Source organism: Thamnophis elegans, chromosome 2, assembly GCF_009769535.1.
Source record: "Thamnophis elegans isolate rThaEle1 chromosome 2, rThaEle1.pri, whole genome shotgun sequence".
In the NCBI taxonomy this organism is placed as follows: domain Eukaryota; kingdom Metazoa; phylum Chordata; class Lepidosauria; order Squamata; family Colubridae; genus Thamnophis; species Thamnophis elegans.
In genome coordinates this window covers 24,561,648-24,577,695 of record NC_045542.1, presented here as the reverse complement: position 1 = coordinate 24,577,695, position 16,048 = coordinate 24,561,648, and the positions used below count along the sequence as shown (strand labels likewise).

The 16,048-nt window shown below is 39.6% G+C and overlaps 1 protein-coding gene across 6 annotated transcripts in view; it reads right to left on the bottom strand.

Annotated features, from left to right (window-relative positions):
• The window catches only part of LOC116502949 (sterol O-acyltransferase 2-like), a 102,318-nt gene that overhangs the window by 69,579 nt on the left and 16,691 nt on the right, over window positions 1-16,048 (bottom strand). For 2 of the 6 annotated variants that reach the window (XM_032209001.1, XM_032208997.1), the window contains exons 2-4: window positions 12,012-12,069; window positions 5,289-5,386; window positions 936-994 (exon numbers count right to left, since the gene is read on the bottom strand). In XM_032209001.1, coding sequence (XP_032064892.1) covers window positions 936-994; window positions 5,289-5,379 — 150 coding nt within the window. In that variant the 5' untranslated portion in view covers window positions 5,380-5,386; window positions 12,012-12,069. The other 4 variants (XM_032209002.1, XM_032209000.1, XM_032208999.1 and 1 more) reach the window with 4 other exon arrangements.

Sequence of the window (16,048 nt, the reverse complement as noted above, 5' to 3'; positions counted from 1 at the left end):
GGAATGCATTTAGGAGATGGACACTGTCAGGGAATTGCACAAATGTTGGACTCAGATGCTGACATGAACTTGCAGTTTTATAGAAATAAATATGTGTACAGTAGGAACATTATGAGGTAAATTGCAGATAACACACAGGGCACATAGAGGAAACTCCCCCTTTACTCTCATAGCAACCAATCACAACTTAGATTGCCTCGTGCAGTGGCAAGCTCTCCTCAACCAATTAGCTATAACTGTGTGTTCTTACTCATTGTCTGGGTGCTTCCCTTCTTTGATCTGTTACAGAAGCAACCTTGCCCAGATAGCCTAATAAACTTACAGACCTAATCCTCTATGACAAGGATAGAGACCATGGGATTGTGGGGCCATAGAATCAAGGGTGAGCTTCAAAAATTTTAGCAAGGGGTTCTCTGCCCGCTTGCTGGGTGGGCGTGACCATGATGGGCATGGCCTAGTCAGCCTCCTGCACTACCGGAGGGGAGGGGGTTTGCCCTCCCCAGGCTCCGGAGGCTTTCCTCGATCCTCCAGAAGGGCGAAAATGGCCTCCCCAGTCTCTGGAGGCCCTCTGGAGGCCAGAAACGGGCCTATTTCTGGCCTTCCTGAACTTCTAATAGGCCCATTTTTCACTTTCCCTGAGCCTCCACGCGTGCCCTGCACTTGCCAGCATCCAAAACGGACGGGCCATATGGGGACTCCTGAGAGGGGTGATGAGGGGTGGACGGGCCAGCCAGGAGTGGGATTTGGGGGTTCTCTGAACTGCACAGAATTTTAGCTAGAGGTTCTCCTGAACTTCTGCAAACCCCCCAGCAACCCATCCCTGCATAGAATTGACCATTTTCATTACTCTTGATAATTTATCATTTAGGGATAATATTTGTTTCTCTCTATTGTCCTGCTTTTATTATTACCTATTGAAATATCTATTACAATACCTCCAGGTGTCTCTTCCATTGGATGTGGGCAGTAATTTTCTCCAGGTGTTCAGCTTCTGCTAGAGAATTAGAAACAGCTTCACTTTAAAAGCATGATTTCACATTGGGTGAATGGAGGAAGTCAGTTCATTGCTTGGATTAGACAGAAATCTTCCCTTTGTACAGATTTTTTTTTCTAAATGGCTACTCGAAATTTCAAGCATTCGTTTCCCCACTCTTCCCATCGTCTTTCCTTTGGAATGGATAAAACAGTCCAAAAAGATCTCTAACAGGTTTCTGAAGTATTTTATATGGCATGTTTTTATTCAGTTTTGTAGCTTTTTAAAAAAGCAGATTTCCACACTATAGGAACTCTTTTAACCAGCAGATCCACAAGTCTATGTTTATCCTACAATTCTATTTTGCTTAATTATTAAATAAAACAGTATAAAACATTATTATATCGTTCTAGTAGATATGGAGGAAGGAATATTTTCAGTACCTGTGGCCAATATTAGAGTTTAGTACAAGTAGCTTTTTTAAAAACCAGATTTCCACACTATAGGAACCTCTTTTAACCAGCAGATCCACAAGTCTATGTTTATCCTACAATTCTATTTTGCTTAATTATTAAATAAAACAGCATAAAACATTATTATATCATTCTAGTAGATATGGAGGAAGGAATATTTTTAGTACCTGTGACAAATATTAGAGTTTAGTACAAGTAGTCCTCAACTTACAACCATTAATGGAAGAAGGCGGGGCTTAGCAGTGAGAAGATGGAGTTTCAGGCTACTCCTGAAATTCCTCTATACCGAAGGATTTTTGGACGGGTTCTTTGAACTCTAGCTGTCCCATAGACGACAGTGAAGGTGAGGAGAGACCCAGGACCTCAGAGACACCCGCAAGTCTCTGGGGGGGGGGGTATTAACTCCTCGTGCCAATTCCTTTTTGGATTAGCTGCGTGCTAACTGAAACTGCAGGTTGCCCCTAAGAATGGTAGAAGTGATGTCATCTGGTAAGCTGATTTTATTATCCAAGAGAGACTGTTCGCGTTAAAAACTTAAGATAACTGAAACCAAAGAACAGGAAAATTTAGCGGCGAATTGGCTTTTTAAAATGGATTTATGGCTGGTGGTTACTTTACTTCTTAAATGCTTCAAGAAACTCCTCGACATCCTCCCCCCTCTGAATCTCCCTAAGTGGATCGTAAAATTTATTTTCTACTAATTAGCCCATCACGATTCGACACTTTTATTACTTTAATACTTGGCTTTGTTTACGATCAGATAAGATTGCACAGCCTGTAAGAGACTAAGAAGTCTGTGGGAAAAAAAAAAGAGCTTGCAATTTTTAACTGCAACACATCATGGCGTCCCAAAATACCTCTAAGATTTCATTTCAGATTCTTTTTTCCGCATGCAGAGGACTCTTTGACTCTTATCAAAGACTGGAAAGAAAATTGGATCATCTGATTTTAAAATATGAAGTAAAAACTGAGATCGTTGAATGTTTAAATGCTCCTGAAATACAAACGGAAAATGTGAGAAATGGTGTCTGGTCTATCTCAGAGGAAGAAAGGAGGGGGGGAGCTATAAAGAAGACTCATTTAAAGAGACAGAGTGCAGGAGGAATGGAAAATCCACCCTTGAGAATCAAAGTTAATTTGGAAAATTTTACAAGCCCAGGACAACATTATTATTTCGTCACTGACATTCAGAGTCCAAAGGTGCCAAAATATCTTTGTCTGGATTTGCTTATGAAAACATTTGGTAAATTTATCCAACACGTGGCAATTGGCTGGAGAAGATCTTGCTATTGGAGAGACACTGGCTGATAGATGGAAGAACGTAATTTAAAATCTAGCTAAATCTGATTACCTTAATGTGTAATAGATATAGCTGAATAATGACTGATATGGATAGTAATATATATAATTTGGAACTGGCTGATAGATTGAAGAACACAATTGAAAACTAGTTAAACCTAATTGCTTTTTCTGGTAACAGATATAGTTGAATAATAATTGATATTGATAGTAATGTATATAATGTGGAGTTGATATGATAACTAACAATTGGAAGATTATACATAAAGAGTATTAACTACAATAATTATCACTATTAAAAAAACTAAATAAAATACATACAATCAAATGTTAATCAATACTGGGAAAATGTTATGATATATGATATAATTAAATATTATGGATGTCCAGCTAAAATAGGATATGAGGATTTGATGATAATAGAGGATTTTACAAATAAGTAAATGAATTGTCAGCATGTGTTATGGATTAATTATGTAATGCATAGCTAAGGATGAAGGATGTTTAAATAACCATAGGTAATTAAAACTGGAGGTATAATGATGTTGATATGGTAAATATTCGAGTTAAGATATTTGAATTAATATGAGTTAATGGAAGAGAAGCACCAAAGCATGTTGTAACCAGTTGATATACTTCTTTTCTTTCTCATGATAGACACCTGTGTTTTGTTTTGTTTTCCTGCCTTGTCTCTTGTCGTTTTTGTCTTTTTTTGTATTATTTTTATTTTTCATTTTTTATTTTAATTTTAATTTTTTATCTGTCCTTTTTTTTATTATTATTTTTTCCTCTCCCACCGGTGTGGGCAGGGATTGTTCAAGATTATTACTTTCATCGATATTTCTAAATAATAATTACAGTTAAATGAAAATGGATATATAATAATGCTTTAGTTAATATGAGTTATGTTGGTTGACTGTGGAGGAGATGTACCAAAACTTATCTGTAATTGATTGACACATTTTCTACAGATGTAAAGAAAGATGTGTACCTGTTTTAAACTAAAATTAAAAAACATTTATTAAAAAAAAAAACTTACAACCATTAATTTAGTGACTATTTGAAGTTACAATGAGACTTGAAAAAAGTGACCCATGACCATTTTTCACACTTACAATCATTGCAGCATCCCCATAGGCATGGGATTAAAATTTGGACATATAGCAACTGGCATGTATTTGACGGTTGCAGTGCACTGGGGTGATTAGATCCCCTTTTGCGACCCTCTGACAAGCAAAGTCGATGGGGAAGACAGATTCACTTAATAAGAGTGTTACTAACAATTGCAGTGATTCACTTAACATTGGCAAGAAAGGTCATAAAATGGGACAAAACTTACTTAACAACTGTTTTGCTTAGCAATGGAAATTTTGAGTTCAATTGTGATTGTACTTTGAGGACTATCTGTATATAAACTAACATGAAAAGGGGCTTGAAGCAAAATGCTAACTTAAACCAAAGAAAAATGATAGGAAACTGTTTTTGTTAATTGGGAAATATCTTACCTGATCTCAAATACAATGTTAATTATATAAATGTGCAATTCTGAATAATCCTTTTAGAATGGGTCCAAGAAAATGTACACCAAAAATTGGCTCTAATAGCGATTAAAAAGGAGCTGATGAAAAATTTGAAATGTTTTCTTTGTAACTAGTCAACTAATTAAGGTGTTCCTTGTTTCTCTTCAACTAAATGCTTGCATTGTTTTGTCTTTGAAGACTGAACAAAAAATAAAGGCATACCTGCTCTTCATGCAAAACTCTTAAGTTTTTTGTCCATATTATTTCTTACTGATGTGTGAATCAATCATTATCGGATGCTTGCCTCTCTGCCCCACTTCATAGGTTGATGTCAGGCCCAAAACCAAGGATGACATGCAGTGATTCTTCCCAGCTGAGTTCTTTATTATTTCAGACCTATAGACAGAATCTTGCCAAACCCTGGACTCTTCTATCTGCATCTACAATACACTATTAGGGAAGGGCTGTCTTCAGCCTCTTTCTCTCACACATAATGTCTGGACTGAACTGTCTCTTACTGCTTTGTGAAGGTACCTCTTTCCTCCTGAGAATCCTACTCCTTACTACATTCCACACATCTGGAATGTTTAAAGATTGCATCTGCCATCCTTTCTGCAGAACCCATTGATACAACTTCCCTCTATTTCCTTCTTCCTTTAAAGTACATTTTGATCATCTCCTGTTCCAGAATCCCTTCCATCCGTACATTTACTTTATGAATATCTGTATTAAGGAGAACACATACAACATACACTATTCTTCTTACAAAAGTTCTGCAGTTTTTTAGCATGGGTTCAGAATGGCAGGAGATTCTTGGAATTGAACTCCAAACATTTGGGGGGCATTACTTAACTCTCTAATGAAGTAATATAAGTTTTTTTTTTGCTGTGGCTCTCAAAATGCTAATCTCTGCATAGTATTACCTAATTCCAAGACCTAATTCAAAATACTCAAATGATTTATCCACAGCAAGGATGTCCCCCTATTCATCCAACAAAAAATATCCTCCATCCCCCTTCTTACCATGGAGCAATTGTGTTTCCTCTTCCCTCCTGGTCTTCTCCTGCGAGCTTCTTTGCTTCACCTCTCTATTGCTCATTTCACTTGGGTCCATAATGGTTCTGAAAGTAGAATTTCTTAGGTTAATTTCACACTCTAGCCCAACAGTCAGCTAACTAATTCACTGGGGCCAGGAGGTGGGGGGTAGGGTGGAAAAAGCCTCTGGGGTTAGAACTTTGCAGTTCTTTTTTTTTTAAAAAAAAAAATATAATTTTTATTAAACATTATTACCTTTAAAAAACAGAAAAAAACAATAAAAAAAAACAATACAGCGACATAAATACAACGACATAAGCAAGACAAATCATACATAACAATATAAAGTAAAACATACAGATACAAATGCCGTTTTAGACATACAACCCCCCCTCCCCCCCCCCCCCCACGGTGACAGTCATTCACAGCCCAGTTTTTCTTTCTTTCCTCATTATTAGATCTCTAAGCCACATCTTCTCATTGCAAGATTCAGGGATCTATTACAGTACCTATGTTAACTTTCCCCATTTTAAGTCCCTGCTGTTCTCCTAGTCGCCCACATATACCATAGGTTCCAGCTAAGATAATGTTCTGTTTCTCCTTTGTCCCTCAGCCAACCCGTCATTCTGTCCATTTCTGCACATTCGTAGTTCTTTTTAATTAATGCATCTTCCGGCGGTATAGTGGTGGATTTCCAAAATTGTGCATAGGTTATTCTTGCGGCCACAATTATATGCAGGCTCAAATGCCATATTGAACTACTTATGTTATCTGGTTTGATGCTTAGTAACAGGTTCTCAGGTCTCCATTCAATGTTTGCCCCGGTAACCTCTTTTAACCATTTTTTAATCCTTTTCCAATATTTCGTGGCCTCAGTACAGGACCACCAAATATGGTAGAATGTGCCATCCTTTCTTCCACATTTCCAACACAATGGAGATAACCCAGGAAACATCTTAGCTAACCTCGTTGGGGGGTTAATTTCACACTCTAGCCCAACAGTCAGCTAACTAATTCACTGGGGCCAGGAGGTGGGGGGTAGGGTGGAAAAAGCCTCTGGGGTTAGAACTTTGCAGTTCTTTTTTTTTTTAAAAAAATATAATTTTTATTAAACATTATTACCTTTAAAAAACAGAAAAAAACAGTAAAAAAAAACAATACAGCGACATAAATACAACGACATAAGCAAGACAAATCATACATAACAATATAAAGTAAAACATACAGATACAAATGCCGTTTTAGACATACAACCCCCCCTCCCCCCCCCCCACGGTGACAGTCATTCACAGCCCAGTTTTTCTTTCTTTCCTCATTATTAGATCTCTAAGCCACATCTTCTCATTGCAAGATTCAGGGATCTATTACAGTACCTATGTTAACTTTCCCCATTTTAAGTCCCTGCTGTTCTCCTAGTCGCCCACATATACCATAGGTTCCAGCTAAGATAATGTTCTGTTTCTCCTTTGTCCCTCAGCCAACCCGTCATTCTGTCCATTTCTGCACATTCGTAGTTCTTTTTAATTAATGCATCTTCCGGCGGTATAGTGGTGGATTTCCAAAATTGTGCATAGGTTATTCTTGCGGCCACAATTATATGCAGGCTCAAATGCCATATTGAACTACTTATGTTATCTGGTTTGATGCTTAGTAACAGGTTCTCAGGTCTCCATTCAATGTTTGCCCCGGTAACCTCTTTTAACCATTTTTTAATCCTTTTCCAATATTTCGTGGCCTCAGTACAGGACCACCAAATATGGTAGAATGTGCCATCCTTTCTTCCACATTTCCAACACAATGGAGATAACCCAGGAAACATCTTAGCTAACCTCGTTGGGGGGTTAATTTCACACTCTAGCCCAACAGTCAGCTAACTAATTCACTGGGGCCAGGAGGTGGGGGGTAGGGTGGAAAAAGCCTCTGGGGTTAGAACTTTGCAGTTCTTTAATGCACCAATGAGGTAGCTAATGTCAGGTAGTGATAGCAAAGGTAAAGATGGCTGACCTCCCTTCCCTGATTAGCAAGTTATATATTTTCAGCTGAACTTTGCACAGAAAAAAGTTGCAATGGGGCCAGGTTTTCAAGATCTTCCATAATTGACACTGTTTTATTGTCTAAATTAAACTAGCAAATATTTATTTCTTACAGTTGAAACAATTTCATCTGAGAGTCAGTGCAAAGGAGTTATTTATTTCCCAAGTCCTATGATTTGAGAATATATCAAGAATAGATTTTATTTGACAAACACTTTAATTCAGATGCATTTCCCCCAACACATACAAAGCCAGAATTGAGAAGACACAAATAGAAAGCAGATGTTGCCTCTGAAAAGAAGCTGAAGAGAGTGGACCACCTTGTGAGCTACAAGAAGCTTTCACAGACTGGCAACAAACAATCACATAACAAAGTAGCAACAACAAGACATTGGGATATTACAAGAAATATATTCATGAAAAATGGGCCATCTTTGGGAAGTTTGCAGAATGCAAAAACTTTTTTTTTCCTTTTGGAAAGCTCTTTCACTGATTGATGAGAATTACATTGATCAAGTGCTGTGCCAGCAGAAATACCTACCTATCTACTGTATTTCTCTCTATCTCTATTTCTCTCTCTCTATCCCTCTACCTAACTACCTACCTACTTACCTACCTACCTACCTACCTACCTACCTACCTACCTACCTACACACACTCTCTCTCCCTACCTACTGTATTTCTCTCTCTCTCTCTCTCTCTTTATCTACCTAACTACTCTCTCTCCCTACCTATGTACTGTATTTCTCTATCTATCTACCTACCTACCTACCTACCTACCTATCTATCTATCTATCTATCTATCTATCTATCTATCTATCTATCTATCTATCCCTTTACCTACCTACCTACCTACCTACTCTCTCTCTCCCTACCTATGTACTGTATTTCTCTCTCTCTATCCCTCTACCTACCAACCTACCTACTCTCTCTCCCTTCCTATCTACTGTATTTCTCTCTCTCTCTCTCTCTTTCTTTCTATTTTTCTCTCTCTATCCCTCTACCTACCTACCTACCTACCTACACTCTCTCTATCTCTCACTATTTCTCTCTCTATATCTATCTATCTATCTATCTATCTATCTATCTATCTATCTATCTATCTATCTATCTATCTATCTATCTTATGTATATGTATATGTATATGTATATGTATATGTATATGTATATGTATATGTATATGTATATGTATATGTATATGTATATGTATATGTATATGTATATGTATATGTATATGTATATGTATATGTATATGTATATGTATATGTATATGTATATGTATATGTATATGTATATGTATATGTATATATATTTAAAGTCACAACCCCTGGTAAGCCCCAATTATGGAAGGAAGCTAACTGCTTCCATCATCTGTCAATCGGCTCGTCACAAGAGTCCATCACGACAGAAACCCAATATTTTTACTGTTGCCTTTGTTATATTTGTGTTTTTTATTTGTGCTGATAAATAAATAAAGGGAGACTAGTATAGATCTATTTCAAGCTATTTAGCTCTCATCAGCTAGCCATACCCTTACTGGGGTTCGAACCTGTGCTGTATTGCATCTTAGGCAAACGTCTTAGCCATTAAGCCACAGGTCTCCTCCTTATCAGCTGAAGCCAGGGAAGAAGGTATATATTTAGAGTCACATATGCATATGCATATGTATATATACACATACATACATAACATCGCTTTATCTACCTACCTACCTACCTACCTACCTACCTACCTACCTACCTACCTACTCTCTCTCATTCCCTACCTACCTACTGTATTTCTCTTTATTTCTCTCCCTCTCTATCCCTCTATCTACCTAACTACTTTTTTTTTAATTTGCCTCTTCAAAATCTTAGTGCGTCTTATACTCTGGTGTGTCTTATACTCTGAAAAATACGGTAGTTAAGTATTTTATACAGTATATTTTCCATTCCATATATGTATTTAAAATATATCAACATAGTTGCATGTATAGTTTGGGGTGTGTGTGTGTGTGTGTGTGTGTGTGTGTGTGTAAATATGCAAGCACAGGCACGAGGCCGAAGGCACCAGCCTGAAGATGACGAGTGGGACCTCTTTACTTTACTTTAATAAGATTTGTATGCCGCCCACTCCCTTGGGACTCTGGGTGGCTCACAGCAAAAGTAAAAACAATGATTAAAATTAATACATCATCCATTCAATCAAGTGGGGATGGATATTAATCATTGCATACAGCTCTCAAAGGGTCACCACCTCCAATATACACTACATACATACATACATACACTACATACACTACATACAAAATTCTTATATACGTACATACATACATACATACATACATACATACATACATACATACATATGCATATACCCATATATATTATATGACATAGAGAAACAACACAGTCTAGTCTAGATGTACATAGCGAGAAAAACAAATCTTGTGAGTTTACCAGACGGATGGCATAGGTAACAAAGCTGTTACAGAAACTTTGGCTGAAAGGGGAATAAACATTGATTGGTGGCCATATCTTCAAATTCAAAATAAACATAGATTAGACCTAGCACAATTCGGCTTCCAGAACAAGGACCAGGAACTGGACAAAATTTTAATTGGACCAGATGAAAAAGTAATCTCGAAACTATACAACTGCTTCCTGATTCGGAAAATGGAAGCAGAAAGAGTAAAAGAAGTCATGGTAACCTGGGCCCAAAATATCGGCCACACGATAGATCTAGATGATTGGGAAGGGTTTGGGAGTGGAATTTGAAATTGACAAAATCGACGGCCTATAAAGAAAATATATACAAAATGTTCTACCGCTGGCATCTTCCTCCAACAAGACTGGCAAAAATCTCCCCAAAAGTATCGGCCAAATGTTGGAAATGTAGAACAACGCTGGGCACATTCTACCACATGTGGTGGACGTGTCCGGTGGCCAAAATGTATTGGAAGCAAATACTAGGATGGCTGAACGGCATCTTGTCAATGAAATTATGTCTTAACCCGGAAACTTTCCTATTAGGGATAACAGACCAAAAAATATGTAAAATCAATCAATACCTCCTCGTCCATATTTTGACAGCGGCAAGGATTGTTTACGCACAGTGCTGGAAGAGTGAAAATGCCCCCACCAGCACTATGGTGATGAATAAAATCTTAGAATTAGCAGAAATGAACAAATTGACGATGCGGATTAACGATAAAGAAGATACAGACTTTTATAAAGTCTGAGAGAAACTGTACAAATGGCTTGATGAGACAGTGAAGGTTTAGACATAAAAGGAGATAGCTGACTAACTCAACACGATTCAAGCAATAACCCTAACGAACAACATACAAAAATTGAGAGATAAGTGAGAGGAGAAAAGCATTAGAGGGAGGATTTACCATTGACTAACTCTGCTAGATTACGACGTCGGGAAAACTTGAAAAGTTGATAGGTAATCCGTTACAATTACCTGCATGGAATTAGCAACCAAGTCTTATTCTAGGTAAGGCGAGATGAGCAATGGGAGATGAAAACAATTCTTCATCTTGCTTCTTGTAAAGCTTGCCTTTTTTAAAGAAGGAAAGGAAAGAGAACCGGGTCGCCCTCAGTAGAGGAAAATATGTAAATGCAACAAAGGTTAGACTGGGGGGAGGGGTAGTAGGAAAGACAAGATGGAGAGGAGAAAGGAGAGGAATAGGAAAAAGGGAAGGGTAGAAGAAGGGGGGGAAGGTTAAAAAAGGGGGAAGAGAAAGGAGAGAAGGGAAGGGAGAGGTGGAAAGGTGAGAAGAAAGAGAAGAAAGTGGGATAGGAAGGAGAGAGGAAAGAAGGCAGGGAAGCAAGGAGGGCAAGAGGGAGGGAAGGAAGGAGAGAAGGAGAGTAGATAGGAAGGAGGGAAGGAGGGAAGAAAGGAGGGAACTTAAGAGAAGAGAAGGAAGGAGGGAAGGAGGAAAGGAGGGAGGGAAGATATGAGAGAAGGAGGGGGGGAAGAAGAGAGGAAAGAGAGAGGGAAGGACAGGTAGGATAGGAAAAGAAAGGAGGGAAGGAAGGAGGGAAGGAGAGAAGGAGGGAGGGAAGGAAGGGGAGTGGGAAAGAAGAAACAAGGGAAGGAAAGAGGGAGGGAGGGGAGAAGATATCTAACCTCTGATGTCTATAAGGATTTTGATATTATGGGAACGTCTTGAAACGCAGTCAAATGTAAAGCGAAACAGTGAATGTTGTATTGTTTTTTACCAGTTATTGGTTGTTGTATTTTTCTTTTACTAATAAAAATATTTATCAAAAAAAAAAAAAAGCTGTTACAGAAACTGATAGTCCTGCTAGAAATACTTCAAAAACTCCTCCCAGAGGGTAGCTACAGATACAGACAGCGAAGTGGATATGTGGAGTCTCCAACTGTGCTTTGAGCTCTAAGTACATAGCGCTGATAAGAAGTATCCTGAATAAACAGGAAGTGAACATCCTATAATCTTCTCGGCTGTTCTTACCACTCTCTATATGGACCTTCTATCTGAGGCACTGCTGCCACCAAACCAAACAGTGATGAAGTTTATTAAAACATTCTCACAATTATGCCTCTGTAAAAAGTGGCCAGGACAGAAAGAGAAAGATGTGCTCTCCCCGTTTGACGTAGGAAATGCAGATGCAAAGTAGATTATATCCAGTATTTAGGGAAGAAGAAAACTAAGTCTATTAGTTCTTACCCTGTCTTTTGTTGTAAGTGAAGTTCATAAGATTCTGATCTGGCAGAGAGCAGCTGTACTGTAAGAAAATTATAGTCCTTATCTGACCATGGCCACCACAAAAAGTTAAGCAGGTTCAGACTTGGTTAATGTTTAAATGACAGAGCATCAGATAATCCCAGCATTGTGGGCAAATTGGAAAGTTGGAAAAATAGTCAGGGAAAAAAACCAAAGGCAAATATTTTTTTATATTTTTTCCAAGAAAGCAATATGGACTTTGCCATGAATTATTTTCAGGAACTGAGTTCAAATCAATGCATGATTTTACTGTCTTCTACTTATGGAGGATATTTGTTATCCTTATGCTCATGTAGCCCTAAGGCTCTGTAATTCTCCTTAATAAAAATCCAATTTATTTCATAAGGATCCATATAGCTCATTCCCAGAAAAGTGCACTGTTGATGATGTCAGCTAGTTGGTAATGAAACTTCTGCAAAAACAACCAAGCTCACAGAGCATCAAAGAATACACAGTTGAAACCTTAGCTATAAATATTCTCTTCTATTGTTGGATTATATTAGGCACCCACAAACTAAGATACAGCCCACCAATGCAAAGAATCCGGCCTGTGGAGTAGTGGGATGAAAAGCAGCTGCCAGCTTGTTAAAGAAGTGCTTTAAAAGTCTTTAAAAACAGTCTTTCAGATGTTTTTCCCAGCCATGTGATCCGGAGCTGGTGGGTGAGTAAGGAAGGGGCTGCTTTTAAATAGCACTTTAAAAGTGAGTGAGAGTGAGTGAGGGGGGGACATGTCTCCACATCTCCTAACTTTTTCAAAATCAGCTAAAGTTGGCTAACACTAATTCAAATGCAACCACAGTATAATGCCTGAAGGAGAATTCACCCACTGCTTTGAGTCTTCCCATATATAAAGTATATCAGTGGTGGGTTGCAGGAGGTACGCCTTGGTACGGGTTACCGGAGCCTGCCCGGAGCACCGGATACCATTCCGGTACGGTGCTCCGGAGGACCACCCGCCCGAGTCCTTACTGGTCTTTTAAGTCTTCGGCGCTTCCGTGCAAGTGCATGGCATGTACAGTACCCATGCGATGCTCCGCTGAGCAGCTGGAGCATTGTGGAGGCTTGCAGAGACACTAAGATGCATGCGTGCGCTGTACCGGTTGGAACGGGATCCAGAACCCACCACTGAAGTACATCCACCAAATTGGTTGCTTAACAATTTTGGTAGATATTCATGTGTGTATATACACATGCACAAGTGTGGCAAAAAGCAAATCAGTTTGTGAATTCTCCTCCAGGCTTAAAAGACCTTTAGTCCTGTAATCCCAAATAAGCAGGCCCACACTTCCCAATGAATTAGTAGTATATTTATGTTGGTTAAAATTGTTCTTCATTTTAAATATTGTATTATTTCATGGTTTTTTGCACTACAAATGAAGATATGTGCAGTGTTCATAGAAATTTGTTCATGTTATTTTTTTTCAAACTATAGTCTGGCCCCCAACAACCTAAGGGACCATTATTCATCCTTAATCCAGCATTGGAGGCTGGATGTGCATGTGTGTTGATTCTCGCCTTTTCCACCTGCTTCCAATGTCTCTCAATGCCCATCTTGGGGGTTTGGTTCAGTCTGGTTTATTGTGTGGTCATCTGAAACATATGATCGGGAGTTATCCTGAGAGAAATCCTGTTTATTTTATTCTTTTTTTAATGGCCTATTTTAAGAAGCCTGAAGCTGCTGTTGTAATGAAGTTAGGAAAGTGGCACGAAAGTTTGTGCTGTTTTTCCCTTGGGGGGTGGGGTTCTTAAGTAAATAGATTCCTTAGGTTGAGCAAATACAGCAAGGACAAAGGCAAAATGGACTGTTAAATTGGCCATGCCCCCAGTCACATGACCATCTAGCCATGCCCCCCCCCAGCCAGTCCAGCCCCCCCAACAGTGTGAAGGACCGTGTATTGGGACCCTGTTCAAAATGTTTGAGGCCCCCTGGATTATATGATTACACGTTGCATAATTATGAAATCTCAAATCAAACGAGGACTGCCTGAAAAATCATCGAGAGAAGTGTCTTTGCTCTGCTCTCGTTGTAAAGCTCCTCTTAATAATGTAAAGAACAGTAGCCTTTGGAAGATTTTATTGACAACTTCTTTAATCACTCCTGATCCTGCAATTCCGGTAGATGAAACAAGTATGGGGCGGTTGGGAGCCGGGGAAACATGTTGGGTTGGATCTGATGCAGTGGTGGGTTGCTAATCGGTTTACTATCAGTTCGCTCGTGCTCGCATGCAACACTTCTGTACATGCACAGAAGTGTCTGGTTGGACAGGCGGAGCCGCCGAGATTTGAACTGCCAAACTGCAGCTAGTAGTCAGTTGAAGTAGCCTGGAGTACTGCACTCTAATCAGTGTGCCACTTCAGCTCTTTAGATTTATTTATTTTTCAAACGTCCCTTTTGCCCTTTATTTTGGTCATTTAACTTTTACCATATAAATAGTGCCACAGTCACTCTGTGTATATGATGGATAGTCACCAAATTTGATAATTAATTAATTAATTAATTAATTAATTAATTAATTAATTAAAAAAGATGCACAGTCTTTCACATTTATGTGAAAAATACTGAAATTGCTTTGCCTTTTTAAGATAAATGAACATACATATTTAACGTATACTGTTGAATTTTAGATATTTGTATTAGTGTATGCATTTTTGTAAAACTTTTCTTGTTTGTGCTCTTGAATATTCTTTTTGTGAAGCAACTTTGCAACTTTAATAAGATTTGTATGCCGCCCATTCCCTAGGGACTCTGGGTGGCTCACAACAAAGTAAAGACATAAAAATATTAAAAATACAATTATTTAAAATAAGATATCATCCATTCAATCATGTGGGGCTGGATTTCAATCAACAGCCCCAGGCCTGCCAGAACAGCCAGGTCTTGGTCGCTTTACGGAAGGACGGAAGAGTGGTAAGGGTCCGGATCTCTGCTGGTAGTTTGTTCCATAAGGCTGGTGCAGCTACAGAGAAGGCCCTCCCTCGGGGAGCCACCAGCTGGCATTGTCCAGTCAACGGCACCCAGAGGAGGCCCATCCTGTGCGATCTTATTGGTCGTTGGGAGGTGAATGGCAGGAGACGGTCTCTCAGGTAGCCAGGTCCAATACCATGTAGGGCTTTAAAAGTAATGACTAGCACCTTGAAGCGGGTCCGGAGACCAATTGGGAGCCAGTGCAGCTCGCGGAGGATAGGTGTAACATGGGTGTATCTAGGTACACCCATTATCGCTCGCGCGGCTGCATTCTGGACCAACTGCAGTCTTTGAACACTCTTCAGGGGCAGCCCCATGTAGAGCGCATTACAGTAATCCAGTCTTGAGGTGACGAGGGCGTGAGTGACTATTTGAAATGCCTCCCGGTCCAGATAGGGCCGCAACTGGTGCACCAGGCGAACCTGGGCAAAGGTCCCCCTGGTCACAGCCGACAAGTGGTGTTCTAACGTCAGCTGTGGATCCATGAGGACCCCCAAAATGTGGGCCCTCTCTGAGGGGTGTATAACTTCACCCCCCAGGCTAAGAGGTGGAATGTCTGAACCATCTTTGGGAGGCAACATCAATAGCCACTCTACTATTCAACATCTACATGAAACCGCTGGGAGAGATCATCCGTAGGCACGGGATCAGATACCATCAATATGCGGACGATACCCACTTGTATCTGTCCGCCCCGTGCCAACTCAATGAAGCGGCAGACGTGATGAACCGAGGCCTTGAGGCCGTTATGGACTGGATGAGGGTTAACAAGCTTGTGCTCAACCCAGCAAAGACCGAGTGGCTGTTGTGTTTCCCTCCCAAAGATTCGACCAATATTCCATCACTCAGGCTGGGGGGTCAAATTTTATACCCCTCAGAGAGGGTCCGCAACTTGGGAGTCCTCCTGGATCCACAGCTATCGTTTGACCACCACCTGATGGCTGTGACCAGGGGGGCATTCGCCCAGGTTCGCCTGGTGCGCCAGTTGCGACCCTACCTGAATCGGGAGGCGCTC